At 44.3% G+C, this 22,398-nt stretch overlaps 1 protein-coding gene across 1 annotated transcript in view; it reads left to right on the forward strand.

The window, feature by feature from the left end:
• Positions 1–1,500: 1,500 nt before the first annotated feature.
• The window catches only part of MAP1B (microtubule associated protein 1B), a 100,651-nt gene continuing 79,753 nt past the window's right edge, over positions 1,501–22,398 (forward strand). Inside the window, exons 1-2 of the mRNA XM_049649606.1 lie at positions 1,501–1,772; positions 9,970–10,071. Coding sequence (XP_049505563.1) covers positions 1,589–1,772; positions 9,970–10,071 — 286 coding nt within the window. The 5' untranslated portion in view covers positions 1,501–1,588. The remainder of the gene's footprint in view (positions 1,773–9,969; positions 10,072–22,398) is intronic.

Genomic DNA, 22,398 nt, shown 5'->3' on the forward strand with positions numbered 1-22,398 from the left:
CTGGTGAATGTGGCTCACCAGTGAGCTTGTCACAGACCTCAACTGCTATGGGCCAGATGGTATCTTATTCCCCATTGATCAGACTGGCATGTAGAAAGGAATCATGACGTTTGGCTGCCTACCATGTCTCCCATGCCAGAGTTTCAGGAAAGAGCTAAAAGCAAAGAGTATATCGCCAATAAGTCATGGTGGTTAATAGATAAGACAATGGGCTAATTTGGAAATCTTAGTCTATCCAAGTGTTTGTTTTTTTTTTTTTTACGAATACGCTTTCTAGTATTAAAAACTATACTGACTAATTTCCACCCACTCCTCTTTCTTAAGCCTCTAATCCCTCAGTCTTTTATGGTAGGTAGATTTTGTCCCTTCTTCACCACCATGACCCCTTTCTTGGGACAGAAGCTATATTCAGTAGATCTGTGGGAAATGATTGTGGATGGGCTGCCTTTAAGCATTTTAATGTGTTCTAAACACAAAGGCAATAAAAATTCCCAATGCAATATATATATATATACTTAAAGATATCCTTGTCACATGAAATAATTTTGCCTGTGTGTTCCCTAGGGAACTGAAAAGTACATAATAGTCACTGTAATCCTGCTGGGGTAGAGACAGTATCTTCTCTTTATTCTTTGTTATGCCTGATGCTATCTGTTCAGCATATAAAGAAAAGAAATCTGTATCTAGAAAAAAATGCATCTGTAGTCCTCTCATTTCCCGGGGTACCACGAAGCCAGTATTTTTTTTTTTTTTTTTTTTTTTACCATTGGGACTTGGCAGACTAGTGTCCAAAGCCTGAACAATATTAGGCATCGGTTTGCATTTTTGATGTATTAAGTCAAGGTGGTAAATACTGGTAACTAGGTCTTCTCAAGTCCACAAGGTCAAAGAAAAGACAGGTTCCATCTTCTTGGGCGGGGTACCCTCAGCACTACACCCGCTGTACTATCACAGCACCTGAAAATCTGGTTTCATCACAGGCGGGGACACTAGTCAGAGGCCTGACTTGTGCACCTCGCACAAGGTAAATCTCCCCACGATGAAAATGGAAATCCAAGCGGGGTGGGTGGGTGCCTGCAGCCGGCAATGGGTGTGTGGGGGGTGTAAGAGGGGGAGTGTTTTCCCCCTTCACGGCCGCAGCAGGGGCCCTTCGGGTCCCCCAGGCCCTTGACTCGCGGCCCTGCCCCGACCATTGTCCGCACACCTCTTCCCTCCAGCTTCCGGGCCGCGGGCGAGTTGATTTGCTGCAGATGACATCAGCCTTGGGCCAACGGCTGGAAGAGCGGAGGCAGCCACCGCGTGAGGATGCGCCGGGTGGTCCTTTCCTCCTCCTCTTCCTCCTCCTCCCGGCTCCGAGCCTAGTCTCCATATAAAAGCGGCGCCGCCTCCCCGCCCTCTCACACTCCCCGCTCCTCTCCGCCGCGCTCTCTAGGAGAGGGCGGAGGGGGAGGCGGCGCGCAGCGCCAGGAGGAGGGGTACGCAGGGGGCGGAGCGGAGACAGCACCTTCGGAGATAATCCTTTCTCCTGCCGCAGAGGAGAGGAGCGGCGGGAGCGGGACACTTCGCCGAGGCATAGCGGGCCGGCAGGATGGCGACCGTGGTGGTGGAAGCCACCGAGCCGGAGCCGTCCGGCAGCATTGCCAACCCGGCGGCATCCACCTCGCCCAGCCTGTCGCATCGCTTCCTCGACAGCAAGTTCTACCTGCTGGTGGTCGTCGGCGAAATCGTGACCGAAGAGCACCTACGGCGCGCCATCGGCAACATCGAACTCGGTAAGAGGCCCTGCGTCCCCAGGGGACGCGTTCGAGGAGACTGGCAAACGCGACCCCACCCAGGGCGCGACGGCTGCCCTCCTCTTTAGGCGCACCCCGCACCCACATCTCTCCCCGCTACCTCCTGCACTCGGTCCAGACTCTTTCCTGGGCTCATTTCGGAGAATAATGCGGATTATTAGATTTGAGACCCAGTGGGAGAGTCTCTTCTAACCTTCAGGGATATGTCATCAGGCTGGGTCTGCAGATACTGGCTGGCCACCGCCTCTCCAGCTAAATGAAATGCAGGTGACAGAGGAGCGGCGGCCACAATAAAGCCCAAACCGTAGGGAGCAAACGGGGGTGGGGAGTTGATGCAAACACCCCGTTCAGTCCTCCTCTGTCCCCCGCAAAATGCTGGGTGTCCCCTCTTCCCCTTGCCGGCAGACCCGAGGCTGAAGCACCATGTGCCAGGGCCCGCATGGGAATCATCTTCACCACAGCCACCTCAGCCCCCGAGAAATGCCTTTTCTGGCTTAAAACCTCCCGATTTGTTCTTTCTTTGCAATGACTAGGCTAGTCCTGGGGCCACGCCCGTCCCCCCCCCCCCCCCCCCCGCTTCACCCGGGACGCAGAGATGGAGAACCTCCTGCCTCCTGCGCTTGATTCCCAGACGGCGCCCGCCTCGCTACTGCCCCTGGGATCCTGGTTGCAGCTTTCAGAAAGGACAATGGGACCCCAAGTTGCGGGGTGGGGCTTCTTTCAAAAGTCTCAGCCTTGGTAGTGATGGCTCAGGGGGAAGGCGGGGTGGGGGGGGGGGTGGTTAGCGGGTAGGGCCAGCGCCTCGCCCGGTGCGCGCACTAGGAGCGCGCTCTGCAGAGGCCGAATAGCGGTTCGCCTAGAACCCTGGGCGGGGCCGTGAGGGCCCGCCGGGCGCAGCCTCGGGCGCGCTGACCGACCCGCCCCCCAGCCCCACCCGGGCTGCCGCAGTGCCCCCATCCGCTCGCCGCACCTGCCCCCCGCACTGCGGCGCCCCCGTCGGGCGCGGTCCGCCTGGTGTGCGCTCTGCCGGGGCCTCGGGCTTGGTGCTGCGCACCCCCACCTCTCCGTCAGCCCGGCTTTGTTGCGCTCGAAGCCCCCCCCCTCCCCTCCCCGAGCAGGGCGCTCTGGTCTCTGCCTCCCCCCCAGTGTCCCGGACCTCCCCTCGCCGCTGACAGAGGTCGCCAGGTCCCTGCGCAGCCCCAGCCCGCGCTCTATTCTCTTGGGGTGGTGCTGAAGCGTTTCTGCCTGGAGACACCGGCTGGTGGGCGTGGTGCAGTCCGCACTGCGGCCTCTACGGCAGCCCGAGGCGGACAAAGGGCGTTCACGCAGCCCTCGATCCCCGCTCCCGGCGCACCCCCACCCCATAAAAGACGAAAGGAAGACCTTACTTTCGATGAAAAAATTAACGCTTGTTTTCTGCCTCTGCATTTGGAAACGGCCCCTTGTCCCCAGAACAAAAGGCTGCAGGGTGGGGACTGGAGTTGCAGACCTGGGTCTTTTGTTTAACTTTAAAGCACTGATTTTTTCCTTCCAGCTATTTTATTCGAAAAAAAAAATTTCAAGAAGAGATTTCAATAGTGAAATGCCTTCTTTGAGCATCTCAAAAACCCTTCATTTTCAAACGTTAGGCCTTTAATCTGATCTTAGTTTGGTTGCACATTTTCTCCTTGGAAATTTCCTACGTACCGACTTTGGGTGTGGCTGCTCTACGAATCAATGACTTTGGATTAAAAACAATTACTGTCCACACCATTGCCGCGGAATAATAATACATTAGGAGGGGCTTTGCTATCTGTAAGATTTCCATAACCTCCCGATGTGGTGCCAGGAGAGGCACCGTCACCCCCATTTTAGAGATGGGGACCCAGAGAGGCAGGACGGATAAGAGGACCCGCTCAAGGTCACATCATTCATAAGTGACAGAAGTGCCAGCACGGCACCATTACTGTTGTTCTGGTCCTGTCATGATGTTAGTGCAGGGCAGGATAACATCAGAGGAAGATCAAACACGGGTTTTCCCAGCTTGTCTTTGTACGGTCATCCACTCGTGGGCAGCGCCCCGTGCAGCGAGGTGTTTTAGCAATCACCTTCCACCGCTGTTATCTTCCTGCTTTGTTATTCTGCTGGTCACCCTTTCAGTACCCCATTCCTCAGGGGGTTTATTCAGTCCTCTTCTGTTTGAGGAGAAAATTGATGTCTCCAAGTACTGCTATGAAGTGCTCTCTGTCTTTACTCCTTTTCATACAACTAGCATGCAGTCATAAAGTTCAGATTTGTCTTTTTGACATTAAAATTTAAAAAAAATGAAATAAAAATAGAGAGGAAAAGTCACCGATCGTAGATGAGGAGCCTAGTGAATTTTCACAAAATGAACACACCCATGTTATCTAGATGGAGAAATGGACATTACTGGCATCCCAGAAGCCTCCTCATGTTCCCTTCTCAATCACCATGCCTTCCTGATTTTTAATTCCCTAATTTGGTCAGGTTTTTGCACAAAACTCCAAAATGGCTGTATTGATCCCATTAACAATCAATCAAGCTGGGGGGAGCAGAGCCATTTCCTCACATGTGGGAGCAGATGCTGCTTTTCCTCTGGAGATTGCTCTCCTGGGTCCTGGGATCCCGGATGCAGCTCGAGCTACAGGGCCTCGTGGTACTAAGTGACACTGCTCCCCTAGCTTTTCAGACAGGCTGGGATGACTTAGCAACAGGGCAGGCTGGCTCTGTTTCCCTGTGCCTGACACGCTGCTGCCTCCGCCTGCGGATCCCAGCTGGGCCTCCTCCAGAGGTCACTCTGATACCACTGCTATTGTCGCTGGTGCCCGCGGGCCAGGGCCAGGTTGTGAGAAGCGCGATGGAGATGCTGCAGGGGGCTCCGCTTGGATTGTGTGCCGGCTGGGCATGCGGTTCGTCATTTGTTACGCTTGCGTCCTATTTCCCCTTTCGTCTTAACTGATGTTCTGTGGGTTGGGAGACCCTGGTGACTTGGAATTTTGCCATCTGATGACTGAGGGTTCTTTGGGGAGCCTAGAAAATAGATCCGTAGGAAGATGGTGATAATGCAATAAATTGACAGGCCTGAGACATCCCGATGTGACTGCTTAGGAAATGCTTTTCGAAACCAAGGATGAGAGATGGTCCCTCATTTTCTCAACTGTATTCAAAACGTACCATGTAAGGTTTGATTATTTCTTCTCAAGTCTGAAACACTTGGATGGGTCTAGCTTTATTTTGTTAGTTATGCAGCGCTTCATGCCTGACCACGGTTGCTACCACCAGATGCCATTCCTGGGCACCTCTTTCACCCTCTTCCTCATTAGCCCCCAACTTAGACTTAATAGCCATCGCCATTTTTCGCAGAGCCTCACTTCTCTAGTGTATATTAGAACATAGAGTATGATGCATCCACGCCTTGCGAACTGAATTCTAGAGCCTGTGAAAGGAGTTGTCACTGCTTCATTTTATTGCTTTAAGGGAATCAAGACATCTAAGGAATACTAAGTGTCAGTTTGGTGCTTTCAATTACTGTGAAAGAGTGTAACTTTCCTGTAGGTAACACTGGGAATCAGCAAAGAATTTTTATAAAAAGGTAGACGTGTGTCACATCGACTCTCCTGAGTTTTTAGACGTGAGTTTAGCTGATAACATTGTAACTTTGTGATGTTACTTTATTGATTGTTTTCAGTTCAAGGTGGCTGAGAACCCAGGAAACATTTGGGGTTTAGTTTTCATTTTATTTTAACAGGGCAAAACCAACACATGGTGGAGGTTAGAAGAAATGTTGGAGAGTGTTAAATTTATTATGTTCATCTTTATACTTTTCAAAGTCAAAAGGCAGATGGATTTCTGCTTGTACTGCTTCATTAGTATTATCTAGTAAGGGCTCTGTGATCTATGCAGAAATCCAAGCCAGTCCTCAAACTTAAGGTTATTAGGTTGATGATTCATGCTTAATCTTCTCTAAAGGTTTACTTTTTAAAGTAAGTTCTAACTTTTAAACCAGTAATAGTCATAAATCACTTCTTTTATTTGTTTCCAATGTGGGATGCTATCAGAAGACCTAAAAATGATTTATCCCCAATGCTTTGAAATGATCTCTATGAGAGGTATTGTCTGCATTACACATAACATATATATTATGAACATCAAGTTGTTGGCTGAAAAAAAAAAAGAAAAAAGCCAATTGAAAGTTTGGTCAAAAGGGGAAAAATAGGAAAACTTCTTTGAGAGATAAACCTTGATTTTAGCTCTTTTTTAAAAAAAATTCTGTTTCTTTAGTTTATGATTCAAATCTGCCCTCTGATCACTTTTTAGCATAGTTTTACAAATAGAATCTTATAGTTAAGTTAATCATTTAGGTACTAGCAAAAAAAAAAAAAATACAAGCTTCTGGATCAGAGCGATCAACTAAAAAGTTCATAGAAAAAAATAAACTTTCAAAGGCCCAAATAACTGTCAGAACTCCTGTGCCATTTCAACATGTAATGAATGGTCATTTTGTTGGATTTTTCCAACTTATTGCCTCTTTTAGGAGTACAGATTTTAGTCTTTACGTGAGAGGTGCTTTTTGAAAATTGTTGGCAAGGGGCGCCTGGGTGGCACAGTCGGTTAAGCGTCCGACTTCAGCCAGGTCACGATCTCGCGGTCCGTGAGTTCGAGCCCCGCGTCAGGCTCTGGGCTGATGGCTCGGAGCCTGGAGCCTGTTTCCGATTCTGTGTCTCCCTCTCTCTCTGCCCCTCCCCCGTTCATGCTCTGTCTCTCTCTGTCTCAACAATAAATAAAAAACGTTGAAAAAAAATTAAAAAAAAAAAAAGAAAATTGTTGGCTTTATTAAGTGATGTTGTAAAATGCTTGCATGATTACTCACTTGGCAAGATAGAACCTGTATAAAGTAAGGGAAAGTGGTTCCTTATTGTTCATCCTGTCTTGTCCGGTAATGAACATATGCCCACCCCCAGCACGACACACAAAACCTTTTGATTTCTCCCTTTTCCATCTGTAAATTTTATGCGCACTTTAGCCTCCCTTTTGTGCACTGCATTCCCCTGGATTCAGAGAACTGAGATGGGAAGATCCTTTGTTACCCTCAGTCACCTTGGCTGGAGGACTGGCCTGCGGACAGCGATGGTGCCCTGTTCCATGACTGGGCAACAGCCCCAGATTAGATGGGAGAGTTCTTAGGATGCCTCACCATAGGCCAACTTCTCAGGGGTGACAGATGTCCTCTGGGCCCAGAAGTTTAATAAATGGAGGTTGACCTCCATTTGGTAGTTGTTCTGTTCTGGCCCAACCTAGGTAAGCCAGCATGGGGCACAGTCTTCATAGAGTACTGGAGATGCAAAGGCTCAGGAAGTTTGACCTGGAGCATTTGGGGGGATAATTCTTAAAAAGGCTAGGAATTTATCTTGGCCTCTGTAGTATCCATGAGAGGCCAGGATGACCTGCTTCTGAAAGCCTCTCCTGAACCTCTTGATCAGCACCCTACTAGCCCCCAGCCAGGAATTTGGAGACAGAAGAATGTGGCAAGAGCCAAAGATGTCTTTCTGTCCTATGAACTTTAGAGGGCCCACTGTTGGCTTCCTCTTACGCACAGAGGGAAGATATTTAAACCTACTGAATGCAATATGAACCTTCTTTGAGAAATACTGTTTCTCTTTACTAGTATTATTCAGTGGAAGGTACGAAGTAATTACAAAATACGTTATTTCTAAAATTGGGATAGAAAGTGGCCTTGTTCCCAAATTTTCCTTTCCAATTAAAATAACCTTCAAATCCATTGTAGTCTTTATTTTATAAGTGGCAGTAGTGACTTATGCATCGTTAAGGCATAATTTGGCTGTCTGGAAATTGCTCCCTTGAAAAGAGAACCCTAAATGTTTTCTTTCATTGGCATTATAAAAATGAGAACTATTATTTTTATCAACTGTTTCCTAGTGTAATTTAAAAATTAATTTCTAACTGGTTTGTGTGTTTTGTACTTTTTCCCTTGCTAAATTACAAATCATACAGCTAGGAGTTTATGAAGTACAAAGCAAACATTTAATTGCTTGTGTCATGACGAGTTTATTGAAGCCGAAGGGAAAATGGCAAACAACGATGTAAGAGCACGTCTACCTAGATGAAGTCATTCAAGTGATGTAGCAATTTGGACATAATGTAGAACAAAGGCCGAAAAATCGTATGAATTTAATTTAAATACATATGTCTCCTTATTAACTTAGTGACCCAGCTTGACAAGCCAGGATACAAAGTGGAGCTCAGACCTGGAGCAAAGAGAACCCACTTAACAATTACTAATTAAGCAGCTCAGACAGGAGCTCGACGGTTTTTCATACTAGCCGAGTATGTAGTGTATACATTGAAGTAAAATATTCTAATGAATTCAGGCCTCTCAACCTGTCAAGCTTTCTGTGAAACAAAAAGAACCCATTTATCATTTCTGCACTAAAAAGATCTGCAAAATCTCAACATGCCTTTCTTGTTAAAATTTAAATACTCCATTAGCACAAATGCAAGCTGAGGCTGTTGATGTTTCCAGGGAGACCCATAAAATTCTCCCTTATAATTTAGCCTCTCTTTAGGAATGTTAACTCTTCCACACCTGAATTCATCCCATTTATTGTATGATAAATGTCTGCCTCTATTTAGTGGACATCCATCTGTGAAAATATTCCTCAGAGTCGAAAGGTGTTCGGCGTATAATCTGAAGATAGTCTAAATATGTAGTTAAGTGAGTTTCCAGAATCTTTGTGTGATATATTTATACATATACAAGACATATACATATGTATATGTACACGTGTATACGCATGTATATACACACATATATTTTGTTTCTTTGCAAGATAAGAAGACTGAACAAGATATAAATGGGGCTGAATACAGAGAAGCATTAAGGATTTACAGGTGTTCAAACAATGCACTACCATTCGTACTGCCCCAAGTCTGTTTGAATGACTCATGACCAGCAAAAAATGGTTAAATGACGTGTTTATTTAGAGATAGTTCTTCTGCTGTATTTTACCTAGAGGGTCAATTCCCTGCTCTTAGTAGATATGCAGTAAATGACTCTTGTCCCAGAGGTTTGTTCCTGGCAATTGAAAATGCTCCAGGAAGGGTACAATCATGGATGTTCCATAATGGCTCCACCATGAGCTACCTATTTGGGAAAGTATAAAAATACAGAAAAACAAACAAACACATTCCAGAGTTCTGTGGCTTCCCAGTTTTCCCTGGCTTGCTCCCCAGTTCTCCCTTCTTCCGTGTCCTCTGCGTCCCCCCTCTGGTCATCCCCTTCGGAAGGACAGGAGGAGAGGGGATGAAGGAGATAGTCCGTCTGAGTTCCTTGTACCCCAGCTATCAGCCTAGTGAATGGAATAGACAGTTCGTGGCCCCCGACTCTGTAGAATTTTTCTAAAGTATAAAATGTTGTCCCCCCCACCCTTTGTTTTTGCCTCGGGGTAGGAAAATTCAGTACAACTAACAATTGTGAAAGAAAGAACTACCCCGCTAAGCTTGTCCGGTAGAATAAATGGCGGAGGGGACAGATAGGTGAAGTCCTTAAGACTGAGATCCAGTCTTCTTATGAAAGGTCACGCAAGTTTTGGATTGATCTGTAGGAGTTGGGAAACCCAGGTCAAAATGAGGTGGGTAAAGAAAAGAAACCATACGTGCACACAGAATGCACATGCACACTGCAGAAAGTACCATTTGAAAACCAAAGGCCTGGACTTGAATGCTCGCTTTCCCACCCTCGTTCTACATTTTCTTGCCACCTACAAGGGGACCATGGGAGAGGTAGAGGTTATCTCCCGGCCTCTTAACTGCAACAGAACTTCCCATCTCCCTGTCCTTTCTATTCATTCCCTCCCTAGAGTAAAGCCTGTCATTTTCCTAATAACTGTTTTCTTTACCCTCCCAGAAAAGCTGCATTTACGTTTTATGAGGGGCAGAAGTTCAACCCACACTGCTAGTCACCCCTCTCTTGTGGCCTGGTACAGAGACCTCCCCGGCCCTCCCATTTTGTGGGCATCCACTGCTAGCCAGCAAGCTCTTGAGAAAAGAGGTTTCCACATCCTCCCTTACAGCCTGAGAAATGTCACAGTGATGTTTTCCAAACCGCTCTGAAGTGACTAACTGGAACTCTGTCAATTCTCTTCCTTTTCCTCCCTAGGAATCCGATCATGGGACACAAACCTGATTGAATGCAACCTGGACCAAGAACTGAAACTTTTTGTGTCTCGACACTCTGCAAGATTCTCTCCTGAAGTCCCAGGTGAGGCTTTGGTTCAGTATTAGTCAGCCTAGACTTTGAAAGGACCTGGGGTGGGGGGGTGGGAGGGGTGGGGGGGGGGGGGCAGGAATCGGCTGATGACTGGAAAGCTTTGCCTGGGGCATCAAAAAAACGTTCTTATTGCTAAAGATTTCTTTGTATTTGTTGTTATCAACGAGGTTAGCCAGAAGCACATTTTAAGAAAATCAATTCTGAGTTATCACTGTGTGGCTTATCAACTTTGCGGATTCTTAGTGAAAAGTTTTAAAGTTCTGGGGTACATTCTTTTTCTATTCCATTGCACTCTGACTTCAGGGGATTGCAAACTATTTAAATATTAACTTTATTCAAATAAATCTATGACTGTAAATTGGATGCCCCTCCCTGCCCATGCCACAACCTCTTTCCCTCCCTAGAAAATGGAAACATCTCCATTTCAAAATGAAATATACCTCATCATTTCATCATTCCATTATCACTCACTTTTCTTGGTGCGGGTAAAAGAGTCTGAAATTCCAAACTGCTGTTAAAATAGCCTTTCTTTCAGAGATGGCAAAGAATTCTACAGAGTAAAGGTAAGGACACAAAAATCTGTTATATGTGGAAAGGCTACCAAGAGCCAGCTGCCTCACTAGGGATGTACTCTGACCTATGCCTCTAAGCCTGGGGATATAGTGAGACGCGCCCACCTTATCTTCCTCTTGTGAGAGTGACCCGTAGGTGTCTCTCTTGGTCACCTTTGAGGATTATGAGCAGAGGTGCTGGACCTTAAAGACCCTGAACCTCCAAACCTGTGTTTCTCAAAAGCTCTGCCATTGATCTATCATAGACAACTGTATTGCATTTTATTTCTTGGATATCACTCAAGTTTTATGTAAAGTGGGGAAAACTCTTTTCTATCTGCATGATTCTGTTGGATGATTGCTAATTTTATTGGCATTGATATAAAATAGGGAATGGGGCTCAGTCTTTTTTTCCCCCCATTGATTACATCATATGCCATTAGCCTTGGACATGGCAAGAGTTGAAACCACTTGTAAAATGTCATCACTCCATGAATCACACTTGGCTGCAGCAACATGCCCACGAGACAATCCCAGTTCTTCGCTTTGAGTGTGAGATTAGAATAAAATCCCATACATTTCTGTTGTCCAAATGAATTGTTGCTTTCCAGCATGGAATTGAGTCAATGTGCTAAGAAAAACATAGCAGGAACGGGTTCATTAAAAGCTAACTTGCTGCACAGCCATGTGAAAAAATCAGCTTTTAAGTAACTTTGCTTTGAGATCAAAACAGAGAGATCCAGAGACTATCAGACAGCACATGGTTTGCTGAAGTAAAGGTATAGTATATGGTTCCTTCTTACATTATTGTGTTGTGTTTTTATGTCTTGCACATCTCCGTAACTTTTAAAAACACTTCGTAAAAATAAAAATAAGAGAAGTACCCTTTTCAACAAGTATGTTTCAAAATGTAAAAGGTAACTTTTTGTTTTTTCTCTGTAGAGTTTCTGGCTTTCTTATATGATTGTTTGTAAAGCCACTTTTTTTTTTTTTTTTTTTTTGTAAACAAATCATGTGATTGCCATTGTGTTCATTCATCCTTGGATTGACTTTGTGGAATGACAGCTGTGTTTTGCAAAATGAAAGGCTACAAGAACCGCTGAGGAATTTACCATTTTCGGACCAAAGATCTAAGATTAGTTTTGTGGACTAGGAAGGTCAGGTTCTCCAAATCACCACTTTAGCCCAGTATACCCTGTTCTCCCTCCTTTTCCTGCTATGCTTGAAGTAGGGATTGGTTACCCACCTCGTTGTATCAGTGCTATGCTAGACACTCTGTTTAAATTTTTTTTTTTTTTCAACGTTTTTTTTTTTATTTATTTTTGGGACAGAGAGAGACAGAGCATGAATGGGGGAGGGGCAGAGAGAGAGGGAGACACAGAATCGGAAGCAGGCTCCAGGCTCTGAGCCATCAGCCCAGAGCCCGACGCGGGGCTCGAACTCACGGACCGCGAGATCGTGACCTGGCTGAAGTCGGACGCTTAACCCACTGCACCACCCAGGCGCCCCTAGACACTCTGTTTAGAGATGGGCCTCTGGACCCGTAGCAATCCTCCCATTCTTGCTGACTCCAGAAAGGGTGGGTATTATGACCTTCCCTTTTAAGCCTAAGAGTGCAAGGTGCAGGGCTGGGCCTCCCCACTGAGGACTGAACATCTAGAACAGAGCCACTGGAGTATTGCCCTTGTGTGGAGAGCATTCAGAGTGGCTTGAAGGTGTTTAACCAAGACTATAATAGATGGTGAAAGCACATGTCAGATTCATTTTCAGGTAAGTGTGTTTTAGAGAGAAGAGACGTTATGTTAGAGGACACAGATGCCAAATTGGGGTGAGTAGACATCACAGGATGATGCTTGGCTTAGACCCAGTGAAGCCCTTAGCTTTTCCTGAACAAACTAGAAAGCTTTGAGGGGAAATTTGAAGTCTGTTTTTAAGTGGGTCCCAGTCTGGTGGTCTCTTCCCTACTCCCTGAAATTCTGGAGAAGCTAATATATGTACCTCAGGCCTCCTAAAATGGAGCCAGCTGCACCTCTTCCTTTAGTTTCAAGATTCTAAGTTAACCTAGAGTCAAGGCACACGATGAAGCGTGGGTTCATTAAAAGAATAAAGCCATTCAGTCAGTTACAAAGTACCTAAATAGCACCTGCAAGGTGCCAGGCACTCTGGGGTCAGGGTGGGTGAACAAAGTGATGAACAAAACCAACAGAGTCACTATTTTACTTGTGGGAGAGGAGGCATCCAGCAGTCACATGCGGACTAGCATAACCTCCAGTGCGCTGTACCAATTCCAAACGGTTTTTTATTTTATTTATTTTTTTAATTTATTTTTGAGAGAGAGAGAGAGAGAGACAGAGAGACAGAGAGAGACAGAGCACGAGTGGGGGAGGGGCAGAGAGAGAGAAGGAGACACAGAATCCGAAGCAGGCTCCAGGCTCTGAGCTGTGAGCACAGAGCCCAATGCGGGGCTCGAACCCACGGACCTTGAGATCACGACCTGAGCCAAAGTCGGGCGCTTAACCAGCTGAGCCACCCAGGCACTCCTGGTCTGGTATTTTTTTAGGCTAGCAGAGTTACAGTGGAACGTTCGTTGTCTTCCCTGACACAAATAGATTGGGAGCTAGGGTTGCTCTTACCTATTTTACAGTCATGTTATGCCTCTGTTGTTGTTTTTAAGGATTGGAGATGACTCATGAAAGACTGGTGATAGCCTCCAATGCAGCTAACAGATCATGCAGGTGGCACAGCCTCGTTTATTCTCTGGGACTAGTTTAACCCTTGTATTTGTTTTTAAATATGATTTTGAGATTCAGTTTGGCTAACTCTAAGACTGCAGGTCTCATTCAAGACCAGTCTGAAAGATTTAGTCATCTTGAACAAATACCCTTTGAACAGGAGTCTGAAATGTGAGTGCTTTCTCTGTACAAGGTGGGGGTCATGCAGTACGAATGGTGAGCTGGTGGCTCCCTGGGATCCCTGAAGCTGTGTACTGGGATCCCTAAGCTCTCCCCCACTCTGACACACTATAATTCTCAGAATGATCGGTCATCTGGATCATCTTTTACCCTCTGGAACGTGTTGTAGCATTGACTTGCCTAAAAGAACATTCAGTAAACCTCTGCTGTGTGCCCTGGGCAGGTCTGCTGCCTCACCCTGTTGTAAGACCATTCTTGGCCACATCTAAGCTAGGGTCAAGCAAGACTAGTTATCTTGAGAGAAAAGGTTAGGTGGTCCATCATGAATGCTCTCCAGTCTTTTGCTCAAGTCAAGTCCAATAACTGAGTCTTTTCAAAATAGAGGAAATGTCTTGTTTCCTTATATTTATCAGTTCAAATACTATCAAAAAAGTTTTATTTATGTATTATGGCATGTGTTTTGTACCTTGATCATGTTGAGTGAGAATCATTTTTGTAAGTCCCCACAAGAGTAGCTAGGTCGACCGTGCTGTATAGAATTTACTTCACTCTCTATTCTTATTTGCTTCCCTGCCTAATGTTACTTTCGATCTCTTGTAATAACAGAGGAGGATATCTCCTAGGGGTTACAAGAAGTGCCTCATAATTATCTGTGTTAGAAAGACATCATTTTAAAATGGCAAATGAAGGGTGCCTGGGGGACTCACTCAGTTAAGCATCCAACTCTTTCATTTTGGCTCAGGTCACGATTTCGCAGTTGTCGAGTTCAAGGCTACGACAGTGACAGTGCATAGCCTGCTTGGGTTTCTGTCTTCCTTTCTTTCTGCCCCTCCTCCACTTGGCTCTATCTTTCTCTCAAAATAAATAAAAATAAAACTAAAAAACTTAAAAAAAAAAAGTACTTCATCCCAGGGCAAGGGACACCAGACTGAAAATTAATTTCAATTTTCCCCCCATCATTTGCCACTCTGATCTGCCTGTTAAAATAATTTTAAAAACTTGATAACCAAAATTCATACCAGCAACATAGCATAATGATTAAGAGTAGAGATCCTGGAGCTAACCTACCTGAATTTTTTTTTTTTAAGTTTATTTATTCATTTTGAGAGAGAGAGAGAGAGAGAATGCATGATGCGTGAGCAGGGGAGGGGTGGAGAGGGGGAGAGAGAGAATCCCAAGCAGGCTCTATACTGTCAGTGCAGAGCCTGATGCAGGGCTTAAACTCACAAGAACTGTGAGGTCATGATTTGAGCCGAAACTAAGGGTTTGATGCTTAACTGACTGAGCCACCCAGGAGCCCCTAACCTACCCGAGTTTTGATCCTAGCTCTGACATTTATTTGCTGTAGGATCTTGGGCAAGTTATTTAATCATTCTAAGCCTTAGTTTAAATGTCTGTAAAACAGGGACAGTCACTTCTACCTCCTAGAATCTTCACGAGGATCAAATGAGTTAATGCGTGTGAAGATCTTGAAACAGTGCTTGTCACATGGTAAAATGTAAACTAGTGTTAAAATTGTCTCTTTTGTTGAAAGTCTATTTGCGTTGTGTATTTGCTGATTATTATTATCTGTGGGAAAAACTGGCCCGAGATAGCGGCTCCCTTTTGTAATAATATTAAAATTTTTATCAAAGATGTTTCTCAGAGAAACACTTGCCTTAGGCTTATCAGAAGACACATAACTGCTGGTTATGGGTCAGGGGCAGTAACATTGTAGGACTGAGTTTAGGAAGGTCCTTCGAGCACGAGAGCAAAAGGGAGGCAATCCGTGAAGGTGCTGGCATCACAGAACCTTTGGGCAGCACTGGGGACCATTTGTTAAAGGGTCTTGGTGTTAATGCCAAGAGGCTGATGTGGGTGGGGACACTAGTGTGCTTTCTCGCTGTGATAACCCATCTGTTGGTAACTCCTTCCCCTCCATTCTACTACTTGGTTCTCTCTCCTACCCTCTCCAATCAACAAGTGACCATAGCCTTTGCCAGTTTCAAGAAGCTGAGATTTCTGGTGGTTTATATTCTTAGTCAATTGGATACGTAGCGAGACCTTGGCATATTTACGTTTTGTCAGTAGTTTTATAATTCCTCGATCCCAAGATCCCAAAGATCTTCATGCAGATGTGTTTGGGTGGTTCTGCTTAAGAACCTTCTCTCTGGAAGACAAACCGTGGCTGAGCATCCTTAGATTTGTGCTGCTTGTGACTGCTAAAAATATCTGCCCTCTAGATTGGTTTCTGATGGAGAATTAAAATCAAGCCTTTTGAATTTAAGTCATGCGAATCCTCTACTCCCTTTGACATTAATGAGGCAGGGTTTTAACAATATTTGCCAGGAGAATGATAAGAAAATGCTAAAATGCTCTTAGAACAGGTCTGAGAATATTTTTAGTTGCCTTCTTACTCAGTCTAGACTTGTATGTTTAGTCTGTCGTTGTACAGAATTATAGCTTAATTGTATGTGCCTAGAATGCGTCAACTGCTCTATGACAATGAGTAATGAATGGGTTTTCAGCCCAGCTTCCAACCTTTAAACAATAAAGCACACAGATATACGTATTTAGTTGTATTCAAGAGGCTGACTTAACCCTCAGGAAATCCTGTGTTTTCAGAGGGAAAGCAATTTCTTCATCTTCCTTTTCTCTCTCTTTCACATTGCACACACATAGGTACAGGCACTTGCCCACATGCCTGCAGGGCTTGTCTTTTCTCATGGTACCATCATCCAAGGTTATGGGAGGAACTGTGGTATGAGAAGAAAACCGCAGAGAGTCTTATTTTGTTGAAGCAACCAGACCTCTGTTTAACATCCATTGAGGTCAATGTGTGGTGCCTGGGAAGGGAACTCCCATTTTAATGCAAACCACTGGGCTTTCTCCCACTTGCCCCCTGCCCTCGGCCTTCCCACCCCGTTGTGGTTGGTGGGGAATTGGCAGCTCCTCCTGCTGCCAGCTCCCGCTCCACTGCTCCCATTCACACGTAGCCCAGAGCGCCCAGAGCGTGGAGCATCAAATTGCCTGGTCACCCCTACCTGCATTTATTTGAAACAGTGAAAGAGTCAAACTTTCTGTGAAGAACTGGAGTTTTGTAGTGTATGCAACGCAAGGTAACTCCTGCAAGGTGTGTATTTGGCTCAACTTTGCAATTTGGGGATGCTTTATGTCCGCATATCCTCACACGCTAGTGTGCTTTTTTTCTGGTGGAAGTGTGGCCAACAGAGAGGAGTAAAATGGTGTTTGATTGCCGTGTTCATGTGCCTTTATTCCTCAGGGTTCTTAATGATGGCTCATTCAGACCACCCTGGAAATACCTATTCATCTCACATTTTTTTTTAGAGTAAAAGGGATGTTTTACTCTGCCGACTATAATGGTTTTGAAGCGGTTTCTAATGGGCACTGTGAAACCACTCAACTCAGATATGCATAGGCAGGAAGGTGGCAGAAAATTGGCTGCCTGGGCCCAGTAGCCATTTTGGGGAATGTCAATAACCGCCATTAAATCCAACTAAGTGGATTTCAGAGCAGCTGTTAACATTGCCAACCAAGGACAGCATCTAACGCTGAACGTCAGTGCTTTTGTCTTCATTTCCAGTGAGCAAAGAAAGCCCATGGTTTTTGCTAGCAGAGTTTTATTATTGTTGTTGATTTGTTGTTGTTGTTGTTTTTGTAGTTGTTGTTGTTTTTAAAGCAGCAAAATGTCCTCAAACCACCAAGCAACTCCAGTCCCTTTACTTTTGATTGCCTGATTTTGCGTTTTCTCTCTGGGGCATTTTGTTCAGCCGACACGGACGTATGCTGGAAATAATGGTGGGAGATGAGGAATCAAGTATAAACTAATAGATTTCTTAAATAAATCAAGTCGTATTTTTGAGTGCTAATCAAGAAGCATGAAATTGTGAAGGGATGTTTGGGAGAATGAGGTATCCCACTGTTTGTGATTTACTTGGGAAAATAAGTCATTCCCAGCTTTAAAAAACACTAACAAAGGGTGTGTTCTTGGTTTACAAACTGCGTGTGTGAGGGAGACAGAGACACATGCAGAGAGAAAGAGAGAAAGAGGAGAGGGAAAAAGGAGTTTTACTCCCAATTCCTCCGGAAGACAAGGGGTAAGAATGGAGATCATAACAAGCATTGCGGTTTGTTCAGCCGCAGATTCAGTCATAATGACAAAGGTTACCCAGGTACCAGCACCCCCAGCCCCAGCCACAACCCGGAGCTAATTAAACGTTACCCAGGCAACCATCAAGTATCCTCAAACATCATACTCCAGGGCTTACGCCTTTTGTTTTCTCTCTGTGGTCTAAGGGTAATTTCTATTGCCTGTGAAGTCAGATTGCCTTGGTCCTAGAGAAATGTGAGAAAGTAAGAAGCGCCTCTGGGGAAGCACACTCAAAAAGGGACCACAGGGACTGTAGAAATTAACATAAACACAAGACAAAAATAATGTTATTTTACACAGTGTTCCAGCCGATGGTAAAGACCTGCCTACGGGTCGACCGCCGAGCGGTCTGCTGACACGAAACGCAACAAGAGGCTACAAATGTGATTTAAACATAAAATTATCTAATTAAAAACAACCACTCCGAGCCCAGGGCAGCCGGGGTTTCACCGGATGTCTCCTTCCTGTGGCAGTACCACACCTCATTTTAAACACTCCACCTGAGGTTGCCTCTAAAAATTGCCCTGCGGGATTAATTTCCTGAGGGGGTTCAGATACACTGTGAACCACTCGAACACTGCCTTGGTTTGGCAAGTTCTCCAAGCCTGCCCTTTTTAAAAAATTTTTTTTAACATTTATTCATCTTTGAGACACAGAGCATGAGCGGAGAGAGGGAGACACAGAATCGGAAGCAGGCTCCAGGCTGCCAGCACAGAGCCCAATGTGGGGTTCGAACTCACAAACAGTGAGATCATGACCTGAGCCGAAGTCGGACACTCCACCGACTGAGCCACCCGGGGGCCCCTCCAAGGCTGCCCTTTACCAGCCCTTTCTTTCTTAATCAAACAGGTTATCACTGGAGGCTATCAGTAAATGAGCCACAATTGAGCATTTTGGACCCGATTCACAGCTTCCTTGTTGGCGTCTCACAAGGATAGTCTAGGGAAGGAAGGACTGCTGCCCAGAGGGAGCACCACTTTCCCAGCCTACCTTGCCCCAAGGACATATCAATGTTGCATATAGATGTTGCTTTTTGGTTCCTGAAATGTCAGTCGATGCCACTGTCACATTTGAGCAAGGTAACTCGATAGCGGTAAACCTGAAGACGGCCTACATTCTGCAGCCCAAGCCAACGTTTTCTGGGTGCAGGGCCCCTCAGCCACTTGGAGCAGTTGTTTTCTGCCTTCTAAACTCTCCTGGGGTTTTGACGTCTGTTAAAGGCCAAAGAAACAGGTGTGAAAGCCGTTTGATGGAGCTCCTCCCTTTTTCATGTTTGTGACCAAGCGCTAGAGGGATGTGGGAAGGAAAGGAGGCAGGGAGGGATTCCTGATCATAGTCCAATCCATTGGAAAGAAGATCATCTTTTCACAGTCTATGGTATATCGTTTTAGAAGGTGCCCTATTTTGAGCAGTCTGTCATTACGTATTTATGTAGTAGTTCCTGCAGTTAGACATGGTTTCAGTTCTTGGCTCTGCAGGCCCTAAGAAGATGTATAAGTAATCCTGGCCTGAGAGTTATTTACAACTAAACGTGGAAATAAGATAACTAACAGAACAGGTCAGTGTATAGTCTGTGTCAAATGAGAATTTTGCAGGAGAATCCTTCCGTAAATTGTTTGTTCAGGCTGTTTAAAAACATACACATGCATAACAATATGCACAAAATCGTATTACCTATACAAATAGAGGCACAAATACAACAGACCTAATGTACAGCCTTCTCTTTGTGATCAAGGAATTTCAACCCAAACTGAATTGGTCCCTAGTATGGGTTAAGCTCTTTAATTTATGAAAAGATTGAATGGCTCTTTACACCTCCTCTGAAAGCCTGTGAGAACAAAACTGCTGAACTGAATGTATGGGCTTGATATTAAGATTGTCTCCATCTTTGAGCGCTGAAAAATTGTCCATTGGTAGACTCTGGAGACACGTGGGAGAGACCATGAAATGAAACATTTTATGAAAATAAATGTGTAGTAATTGGTTGACTGCCCAAAGGCTAGAATGGACACTTTGGAGATGGAAAGCACCTGATTCCGTTGTTCCTCTATCCAGGGAAGCAGTGAAGTATGTGTTGTGAGCTGTTCCCCAGCACTTTCCCTTCCCCTGACCTCAAAGCCTGACCTCATGTTGCAGCTCTGAGGCACCTGAGACTACTAATAGTACTCAAGTAGCCCCCTGCAAAGTTGCTGTGAAGGCTTTCCTCTTTTGCACCATAAAGGGATTAGACTCGATGAGGGTCTCTGGAACTTCCTTCCGGCAGCTGTGAGTTGTGTAAAACAATAGATGGTCAGTGGAGAAGAAGTCCATGTGAGATAAGTCTGGGAACCATGACATGCGAGATCTGATTTTTCAGGAGTCATAAAGTATGTAGCTCTATGTAAATAAACTTGTTTAGTTTTATATAACCACACAATTCCTTAACCTGTTTGATTAGTCCCTTTGACCACCACTCTTTCTCAGGGATCTAGATTTCTGTAGAACACAATTTGGGAGAGGAAGAACTAAATGATCTCGGAGTCCCTTCCAGTTTTTTTATTCCGTGTTTCCTTGAATTTTTACTAAATTGCCTCATCACTGACGTGTGGAAGAGAATTTGTCCTATTCTCTGTTTAGCTTAAAATAGTTTTTAATCCAGCTTTTAAAATATCAATGAAAGAATTTAGTTTAGCAAATCTGCCTGTCCCATCTGCTAGGATTAATTTTAGGGGAAGATGCACAGCTTTATGACACTTAGGCTGATTTCCCAGTGGGAATTCTTGGCCCTTGACTTTTCCCATCTGTCTTTACCTCGCAGACAAACCAAATAAGACAAAACTTAAACATGTTTGCACAATGCCAAACACCTGCATTGAAAGTATCTCAAAAGTCAAATTCATGAGTGTTTTATCTACATAATGCCAAACTGTAAATAACCACATTTTTCCCCCATTAAAATGAGAATTTCCACATCGATGTTTGCTACTCCATTAAGCCTTAGATTAGCTACTTACTCACAGATCTTTGGAAGGAGGCTAAAGATTGAACCTCATGAGTTCATCTGTCAGTTGAGTGTGTTAAAAGTGCCAGGGACATCATTTGTTATGGACAATTGAGAATGGCCTGCATTTTAATAAGCATGATCAGCTATGCATATCTTGTCATGTGACCCATCAATTAGCACAACGTAATCTAACAAGTCAGTACATGTAGATATGAATGCCCTCGGGAAGCAAAGCTCAAAACAAATCATTACTGACAGTGAACAACTTGTATGCAGGTAATGATTATCAGGAAGCCATGATTATACGGAAGGAAAAGTGATTTTTATGTTGGTGCATCAAAAGGTATCTAACACCTTTTAGGTAATAATTTCAATTTGTGTTATTCCTAATGTGATCATGTTTGCCAAAAGTTTAAATCGCTCACTAGAACCTACTGATATTATTTTTATAATAAGTCTTACAGAGTATTCTAAAATCTGAATGAAATAAAATATGTACAACAACAAATTAATGAAATTCTCTCTGTGGATGAGAAGAATGGTGGTTTGGTTCATCAAGTGTTCTAGTTAACAGAGAGTTGCCAATAATTCCGTGTGTGATTATTATTATTTTAAGTTTTAGAATCCAGTGATACACTCCTTTCTGTTAAATGAATGCCTTAAACTTATCTAGGATACATTTAGAATTTCTAAAACAAATTTATATGATAGCCTAGGATTTTCTTACAACACATCCCCTTAGAAATCTGTAATTCATTTTTCCTCCAAAATAGCGTGGTATTTTCAAAGATAGCTTTTACAAGAGTCATTGCACTCAGATATTGGCATTTTATTGAAATGCAACCAAGGGAGGTTCACTCACACGGAAGAATGCACTTTCCCCCACCCTGTGGAACCCAAACTTAGAATAATCTAACTGAGCCTTCCTCGGACGATTCAGGAGGAAAGTCCTCTGTGCCTCAGATCCTTATTGTTAATACTAATGGTCACTACGCTGTCCGTGTGGGAGTTTGCTGATGAGAAGTGAGTTCTTATTACTGAAATATTAGTGAGCAAACCATTTGTACGGAGTTGGCCAAATGGCCACGTCCATATGGATATGATTTTATTTCTGTGTAGGACAACAGATCTCCCTGACTATTACACTGCTTTAGAAAAAGAGTCATTGGTTCTAGATATTGCAAAAGGACCTAGAGCTGCTGTAGAGAAACAGACAATGACAGTTGTCCAGGTAGCTTAAAAAAAAAAAAAAAAATCTCAGAGGTTGCAACATATGTATTAGCCAGCTGCATTTACGTTGTCCTGTTTTATATACAACTGGTGCATCCCACTCTTAAGTCCCAACCATTTTTCCTGCCTACTTCCTCTCTCTCTTGTATATGAAAACATAGTTTCTAAAATAGATAATTGTCTTCTCCCTTGCTCCATCGCCTTCCTGATGAGCTAACAAACACAAAATCCCAACCAAGCGGTAAAAGAAATGAGAAGTGAGAGTATTTTTAAAGGCGTCTCGATCGCTCATGCTTTCAGATTGTCTAGAATAGCTGTAGATCCTAGAAGTAGAAAGGTTTTATGGCTAAAATTGCATGCACCCTTGCACACATGTATAGAATTGTATGTGTGTGGATGCTTTTGTTTTTATATTACTTCAAAAACATCCTTTCCATTTAAAGAAGCATTAGAGCATCCAAGTCCATATCTGTTGATGAAAAAGTGACATTT

The sequence above is a fragment of the Panthera uncia genome (assembly GCF_023721935.1).
Source record: "Panthera uncia isolate 11264 chromosome A1 unlocalized genomic scaffold, Puncia_PCG_1.0 HiC_scaffold_17, whole genome shotgun sequence".
Taxonomy (NCBI): domain Eukaryota; kingdom Metazoa; phylum Chordata; class Mammalia; order Carnivora; family Felidae; genus Panthera; species Panthera uncia.